General features: G+C 45.5%; 1 protein-coding gene across 1 annotated transcript in view; it reads left to right on the top strand.

Moving 5' to 3' along the window:
• Nucleotides 1-7,917, top strand: part of LOC310773159 (1-phosphatidylinositol 4,5-bisphosphate phosphodiesterase gamma-2-like) — a gene marked incomplete at both ends in the record, with an annotated part of 30,409 nt that extends 22,492 nt beyond the window's left edge. The window contains 2 exons of the mRNA XM_083633069.1: nucleotides 4,217-4,335; nucleotides 7,767-7,917. Coding sequence (XP_083489195.1) covers nucleotides 4,217-4,335; nucleotides 7,767-7,917 — 270 coding nt within the window. The remainder of the gene's footprint in view (nucleotides 1-4,216; nucleotides 4,336-7,766) is intronic.
• Between the last annotated feature and the right edge of the window lie 826 nt (nucleotides 7,918-8,743).

The raw sequence follows: 8,743 nt of genomic DNA on the forward strand, positions 1-8,743 counted from the left end.
TGAGAGGTCTACACGGTTTGTAGCGTGGGAGCAATTCAGCGATGTATTTTGGGCCTAGGCCGTTAAGTGATTTGTAGACTAGTAACAGTATTTTAAAATCTATTCTATGACACACTGGCAACCAGTGTAAGGACCTAAGAACTGGAGTAATATGATCAGCTTTCTTAGTTTTTGTTAGAACTCTAGCAGTAGCATTCTGAATGAGCTGAAGTTGCCTAAGTTATTTTTTGGAGAGACCAGAGAAAAGGCTATTGCAGTAGTCTAACCTACTATAGATGCAGGCATGAATTAGTTTTTCTAGATCCTGTCTGGACATGTAACCCCTAATTCTTGCTATATTTTTAAGATGATAAAAAGCTGATTTTCTGATTGACTTAATGTGAAAGGATGGGTTTTCCGTGAGGAATATGAATATATATTAAATCTCACGCCCCTAAGGTTTTCGAATCCGTTGAAATTTTTGAAATTGGATATTCACTGCCATGCCTATCAAGCATCTATCACATTATTTCCATGTCGCTCTGACGCAAAACGCGTCAGAGCGACACCCCCCGCCTTGCGGAAGTCGTGCACCTATGAACTACAACTGTTGTTGGCCATGGTCCCGCCTCTAGAGGTCCTCCACGCCCCTTCAGAGGCCTTGACAAAAACAAAAAGGCAGCCATCTTTTTCCACCACTAGCCTACTGTAGCTAGGTTAGCTTCCCATAGTTCCTTGCAAAGAGACCATATCTCGGGAACGGAAGCACTAATAGACACGGGACTGGCGGCATTGGAAAGATCATCAAATTTTACATCTAGTAGTAGGTGGGTTGAAGTAACGAAATCAACGCTGAGCAATGTACCCGTTTTTACACATTTTTACAGAAAATAGTTACAACATCAGATGCGCGTAACTCCTACGAAAATGCCTTAAAATGCATGAATTTTTTTTTTATGAAGACATCTCCCGACATATATACTACCGTTTACATTTGGTGCAATTTGGAGGCAATTTTATTTTCGATTTATTTCTTCTTCTTTGTATCTTTTATTGTCGAAGCCTTCTTCTTCTTCTTCTTTGAGTTTTATGGCGGTTGGCAAACATATATGTGCATTACCGCCACCTACTGGAGTTTGATATCAGCCAAATGCCTGAGGGGTGGGCATGAAAACGAAGGCCACGCGAGCCCAGTGCATTGTGGGAAATGTAGTATTTCGAGTCCCCGCACCCGCACCTCCCCCCCCCCCCCCCCCCCCCCCCCACACACACACACAGAGTGGATTTCGGTAAAAAAAAAAAAAAACTCTCGTAACGGACAAGCCCGTCTTTTATTGTCACACGAACACCACAATACATGCATGCGGCCACAACACACTCATGCTGATGGTGGCCGGTGAAAAGTGTCCTCTGCATTTAACCCATCCAGGCATGTCCTTTCCTCCGAGGGGCAGGCCAGGAGCAGTGGTCGCTTTCTCGTACAGCGCCCGGGGACCAACTTCGGATGTTGTCGTCACTGGTCGGATGATCTTTACAATAAAAATGTCAGTACCTGGAGAAAACGCAATTCCCCCTGGTGAGGCGGGTACAAGTCAAAATGCCCCCTCTTTGAGTACCAACGGTGCAACTCCACGCCCAGTCTTTATGCCAGAAACCTTCACTGGCACTGGGAGGGAATGGTCGGACTGGTCTGAGCAGTTTGAGATGGCTGCTGATGTAAATAATTGGGACGGCTCGCTGAGGCTAAAATTTATGAGTCTCCTACTGTCTGGGCGTGCTCGTGAGGTGTATAGTGGGCTATCCGCCGCAGCTAAAGCTAACTATACCTTGTTGAAGGATGCTATGGGGAGGTGCTTAAATCCCTGCGATAGTGATGATTGGAGCCGGGCCAGCTTCTCCTCACGGAGGAGGCTCCATAATGAAACTGTCCGGGAGTTTGGTATATCTCTGCGCCGGTTGGTTACTACGGCCTACCCCTCTGCAGACCTTGATACACAGGACTTATTGGCAAAGGACCATTTTATCACTCATGTGGGCAGTGGAGATTTGCGTATTAGTCTCCGTAGTGCCAAGCCTGCATCGTTGGAGGCTGCAATTAATTTTGCTTCAGAACTTGAGTTCATTAGGGGCCTGGAAGATGGCCATTTGGCCCAACATGCTAAAGTTCGGGGGGTCTCAGAACCGAAGCCTAAAGATGGTGAGCAAATGGAAGCTTTACTTGGGGTGGTGGAAGGGTTGAGACAGGAGTTTAAATCTTTACGGGCTACTGTGCAGGATTTAAAAACAAAACCAGTACACTCCCCGGCAGCTGCACCAACCCCCCGCACTTGGTCAGCTAACGCATACAACACTACAGCTAGACGGGAGACTAGAGAACAGGGTGGTGGCTGTTGGGAGTGTGGATGTAACCGGCACATACGCCGTAACTGTCCGTACCTGCAGGGAAACTAGAGGGGGCGTGCACAGCGGATCCAATGCCCGCCCCCCTCTCATTAGTTTCTACTAGGGTCCCTGAAAAGGTCCAAGGAGGCTCCGGATACCTCGCAGCCAAGATAGGTGGGTTTAGTTCTCATGTGCTCGTAGATACTGGAGCATCACGCTCTGTCATACCTAAACAGACCTGGCTTTCAATCACCAAGGGGGGGGTCAGATTTACAGGAGTATGTGGGGGAGGCAAGAGCAGCGAATGGGGGGGCAATGCTAATTCTTGGAGGCTGGCAGACAGTGTGCCAGTTAGACTCATTGGCCTTGATTGTTGATTTTCTGGTGTCTGACATACCGTCTGAAGAAATCCTGCTTGGCTTTGATTTTTTGTCCAAATATGGTGCTGTGGTTGATCTTGGAGCAAAGACATGCCGGATAATGGGGAAGACAGTCCCCTTAGTAGATCTTAACCCAACACTACAGCCCCAATCTGTTGTCGTTCGGTGTGATACGATAGTGCCACCACGGAGTGAGGCTATTGTTTCAGGCATGGTTAAAAGTGCATGGGGGAACTACGCAGCGGGCATGTTAGAACCATCATCAGCTCTATCTAAGCATTGTGATTTATTGGTAGCCCGTGTCGTTTGTAAAGTAGACAAGGGGGCACTGCCAGTGCGGGTCATTAATGTGACTAACGATGCTTTGACATTAACCAATTTCAAAAATTTCAACGGATTCGAAAACCTTAGGGGCGTGAGATTTAATATATATTCATATTCCCCACGGAAAACCCATCCTTTAATGTGGGAGTTAAAGTTGAGATCGGAATGTATGTGTGTATGTGTGTGTGTGTGAGAGAGAGAGAGAGAGAGAGAGAGAGAGAGTGATATACTGTATGCATTTGGACAGTGTAATCACTTAAAGAGCATGGTGCAGGTTAGAGACCACTTTGCATTAATATGTGGGACTTTTCAGCAATTAGGATTCTCTTTAGTTTTTAGTTTTTCCCCCTCAGCTGCATCTAGACTCGTTTTTGTAAAGCAGCTGGCACGCGCACATGAAAACCTACAAATCAAGCAATAACACCTGTGACGTTTTTAATAAACAATAAATGTTCCCTCGGATCATTACCTCCGTAAACCGAGCGTCTGTCCGTCCGTCTCATCCGCCTGAGACCAATCTAGAGGCTGGAGCCAGGTTAGATGAGCTGAGATGGTCGGTCTGCTGTGCGGTCTCTGGTTCTCCAAAATTATATTTCCAAATAGGCGTCATAAAAAAAAAACGATTGCATATTGGGGGTCAACCAGTTTCAGTACTAGTTATGTTGACTACTGAAACTATTAAAACTTCATAAAGTGCCATGTTAACCATAGATAGAGCCCCAACTCAACAGAAACTAAATAGTTGCCTTGGGGAGGAAGTGGCGCAGAGTTTTCTCTGCTCCTTCAGTGCTGAAATGCATTCTGGGCAGTGTTGAATTATCATACCAGAGGGTTAAAATGATCATTGTTGGAAGTCTGGTGTTTTGGAAAGTTTTCTGCTGTACACTTTGACTGTAAATCAGCTATATACAGGACGTGAATACGTGCTTTGCAGGTGCCCCTATGGCCTCTGTTCCAGGCCGTTCCCCGGCCCATCTAGCTTTATAGAGAATCGTTTAAAAAAATGTCTGTTCAGGGTGAGTTATAAAGCATAAATAGAGCTGGAAATAAGGTCCAGGTTGTAAACAACCGGAATTCTCCTTTAAGAGTCCTAGCAAAAGCTGGAGTAACCCTTCTCTTTTTACCTACTACCTACTCTGTCTCGTTTGCAGTTCCTCAGTTTCCTGTTTTCCAAAGAGAACTCTGTCTGGAATGAAAAGTCTCGGGACGTCTGCAACCAGGACATGGACCAATCTCTGTCTTATTACTGGATCAACTCCTCACACAACACGTCAGTATGGCACGCGCATGCATGCACACACGCACGCACGCACGCACGCACACACACACTAGAGAGCTGCGCGGCCCTGAAATCTCGGCCCGAGCCCTCCCCGGCCCGTGACATGCAGGCCCGTGCCCGACCCGGCCCGGATGAGTTATGAAATTAATTTGCCCGAGCCGTTGCGAGGCCCGACATCAATATCACGATATGATGACACATCTCTCTCTCCCTCTCTGTGCATGCTGCCGCGCTGCTGAACTCATTGGTCCAAAACGTTGATAGACTGTTGCCTATTGTGACAGAGTCTGGCTCTCAATATAGGATCAAGCTCGTGTCTAGTCACTCCAAACCTTGCCACAACAACACAGAACGTCTTTGCACAGAATTATCAAACAAGAAGCCACCAATATGGTCGAGAGCAGCTTACCTGCTAACAGCTATAGACACCCGGCTTGTGTGGACAGCTCAGTCGGTAGTATGGAAGCTGGCCATCAGCAGCTCCCGTCCAGTAGATTAGGGACGATAATTCTAAAAAATATCTCACACACACACACACACAGTCACACCCATACACGTGGAAACGGAGGGATCAATAGAGCACTGGGGAACAGGAGCAATACATGGCTTCCTGATCGGACTAGCAGACCAACATGGCAGAGAGGGGACCTGCGCACCCGAAATGCCACAGATATAATATCTAAGCCACTCCCACTTCTTGTTTGATCCCTCTGATGCAAAGACATAGGGCTCTATCGTTGCATCGGCCTATGAACTGCGCTCAACGCCAGACGCAGCCCAGAGTAGTGGCCGTGGACCAGCGCACTTGATATTTTGGTATCGGCGCTACACACAGCATTAAGCATTACAACCACGCCTTTTAAGCGTAAAATTATGCACTATCTGCTCATTGGGTAAGTGCAGTAAACGAATCACATGCTTCACTTTTCAGCTCCAATTCCACGGAGCGATCCAGTCCGGCTTCAGAAAAGCCGAGGGCTCTGATCTCCCCCCCTCCCTTTTATCCCCTCTGTCTGTCTCCATATATAGGCTATTATTCCATATTATTCTCAAACCAATCTAACTGCAGTTTAAATACTGCAAGCATGTAAATACGCTACACTATAGCAAGATCAAAGTGAAAAGAATTTTCTAAACGCATCAGCTAGAAAAATATAGCCTATCCCTATGATGAGATTAATTAGATTGGTGAAAGTTTGTCCAGAATGATATCGTTTTCTGTCCCCTGCTGCACAGGTAGGATGATGCACATAAATATAGCCTACATTATGTAAAGTCATTGCAGAAATGTGTTGTTATTGTAAAACTAAATGTGAAGTAGGGCCAATTTATTAGAGCAGACATCACAGTATAGCACATGACAGTAGAACCGCGTTACGCTGTGACTTATCTAAATCACATTAAATCTATGAGGGATATATATAGGCCCAGGATGACATATATGTTTCACATAGGGTTGTGTTTGGATTTCGCCATTTTATTTTGTCCAATATTGAAATGTTCTACAATAGCATGTTGTGGGAACATTACACATTATTTAGATCTATTTCGATGTACCTTTCTATCTATTTAGGCTAATTTCGATGCGATTTATTATCGAAATGTATTAGCCCAATGCATGCTGGGAGATTTCACATGTCTGGCTGTTGCAGGGAAGCCAGGCAGTGAATGTTTGCCCAGAATGCTCTCGTTTTCTCTCAACTTCACTGCACAGGTAGGATGATGCAATAGCCTCTGAATGTCATGGGCTCAAAACTGTCATGTTAGAAAAAACTGTCATGTTGTTATACTATGTACGGTATAACAACTTATTTTTTCTGAGAGAGAGAGAGAACCGGCAAACTTTTTTTCAAGCAGTCGAAGCAGTGATATTGTGCCTGTCAGACTGATGAGCAAGAGAGAGGGAGTGACACAGAGAGAAGGGACAGAGGAGAGAGGAGGGCTTCGCGCAACCAGCGCACTGAATAGGCCTAAAAAAAAAAAGGTTTTCAAAAGCGCAAAGCGCTAAATTAACGCCAGCAGGGAAGATATCATTAGGCCGGTATTTAAGGCCGAAATGCCCATTCTCGCCCATTCTGGGACTGCGCCACGCCCATTTCGCCTAAAGCGCATTTCGGGGCCTAAAGTCATGTTGATATCTTCCCGAGGCAGGCGCAAGGCACGTTTTTTTGCGTTTAAGGCCAGTTTTTGCGCCGAAGGCCTGTGGGAGAATAGGGCCCGTAAATTACAATATCATAAGTAAACAAAAGGGGTGCCTGACAATCACATGTCAATCACATATCACTCTGTGACACCTATAAAGACAACCACCGCAGCTTTCTCTCTGTCTCTCTCTCCCCCTCTCACACACGCTAACGTGGCCTATCAAAATCCAAACATATTGTCTCGAGAAAGATAATGTTAGATCGTTTAATTGCCAACAGCAACAATGCCCAAAAACTGAAACATTATGTCACTCAAGCATATCGAAATTAAAACAGCAGACTTACCGTTTATAGCTGCATTGAATAACGTCACATTAGTGTCCTCACAATGTATGGTAGATGGGTTCGTTTTCAACAGGTTGAAATGAGCTAGCGCTACTGCAGTGGGGACTGTTTAACTCTCCCCTTGCAAACTTTGTTTTATGTCCATCGATCTTATTTCTCTCTCACGACACAGACACGGACACACGCGGCTCACGCGGCTTTTTTTTTTTTTTTTTATGCTGACAGTGACAGCACGCTGACTGAAACATGTCATGACGTGGATTGTGCACTGGAGTGGCAGACTAATGTCACGGTGAGGGTGTGTGTGTGGGGACGGTGTGCGCGTGTCTGTGCGCTCCTCCTCCTCTTGGTCTCACTCTGCTGTGTAAAATAAAGCGAGTAATACAGCTTCATTTTATTTTATTATTGAAACGGGCCCGAACCCGGCACGGCCCCGGCGGCTCTGAGCAATTCATAACAAAAAAAAGCCCGGCCCCAGCCCGTATTGGCCAGGCCTGAGGGGCCGGCGAGGGTACCCTCGGGTTTGCAGCTCTCTAGCACACACACACACACACACACACACACACACACACACACACACACACACACACACACACACACACACACACACACACACACACACACACACACACACACACACACTCTGGCTCTACTACAGGATTGGAGATTCAAATGCAGGTACAGTAGCCTACATAGACGTTCAGATGTTACGTTGACACACACACTCTGGCTCTACTACAGGATTGGACATTCAAATGCAGGTACAGTACATAGACGTTCAGATGTTACGTTGAATCCCTGATCCTGTCTGCCTGGGCTGGGCTAGCAGCTAAATGCTAACTCTGCTGCATTGGAAGAACGGGAGGATTTACCCCACACTGATCCATTGAACAAGACACTGACTGTATCTATATTGTATGTGTCTTTCCTCAGGTACCTGATGGGTGATCAGTTTCACAGCGAGTCGTCCACTGAGGCCTATGTACGCTGTCTGCGCCTGGGATGCCGCTGTGTTGAATGTCAGTACTGTATAGAGCAGAACAGTGACCACCTACTTTTGAATGGCTCCGGCTCCAGGAAGTGAAGCGGACCAGCTATGAGATGAATCGTGACCATAAAACATTTTATTCTGAGCAACAATAACAACAAATAATAATGGAAAGAAAACATTTATGTTTTTTTGTGTGCCTGTTTTAAGTGTTTCATGTACGATTCATCTCGTACCTGGTTAGCTTCGTTCCCAGGCTTAAAACGTCAATGGAGAAATGAATAGGAAATTCACTTCCTGAAACCGTTCAAAAGTGGGCAGTCACTGTTAAGCTCTATAATGGCTAAAATGTCCTGCACTTGGATAATTTATTTCCACACTGGATATTAGCTCCATGTTATTTTGCTGTGGTAATATTGATTGGTATACTTTATTGAAGTTCATAATGTCATCAGCGCAGACATGCAGTTTACAATAGAGATAAACAAACAGGAAATAGAATACAAAAAAACACAGGGGATAGCCACCAGCCACAATTGATCACAATAATCACAAATGAGACACTTGAACATCACAATTTCACAAGCTCTCCATCCAAATTACATTATATATACAGACATTTTAAAAGTGTTGTTTACATTCTAGCAAGACAGTGCCATCACCAGTAAGATTTGTGGCTCAGAAATAAACTGAATTCCGCAGTCACCCATTGTTGTCATTTAATTTTCCTATACAGGAAACTCATTACTCTCTTGTTTCATTAATTTGCTTTAGTTGCCCAATTAACAACACTTGTGTGTCATGTTTCGGCATTTCGCGTGATATCCAATCTCTCCAGTGGACTGCTGGGACGGGCCCCGGGGACGACGGGGACCCCATCATCCACCATGGCTGGACCATGACAACCAAAATCACGGTGGAG

Source organism: Poromitra crassiceps (assembly GCF_964638095.1).
Source record: "Poromitra crassiceps genome assembly, chromosome: 3".
Taxonomy (NCBI): domain Eukaryota; kingdom Metazoa; phylum Chordata; class Actinopteri; order Beryciformes; family Melamphaidae; genus Poromitra; species Poromitra crassiceps.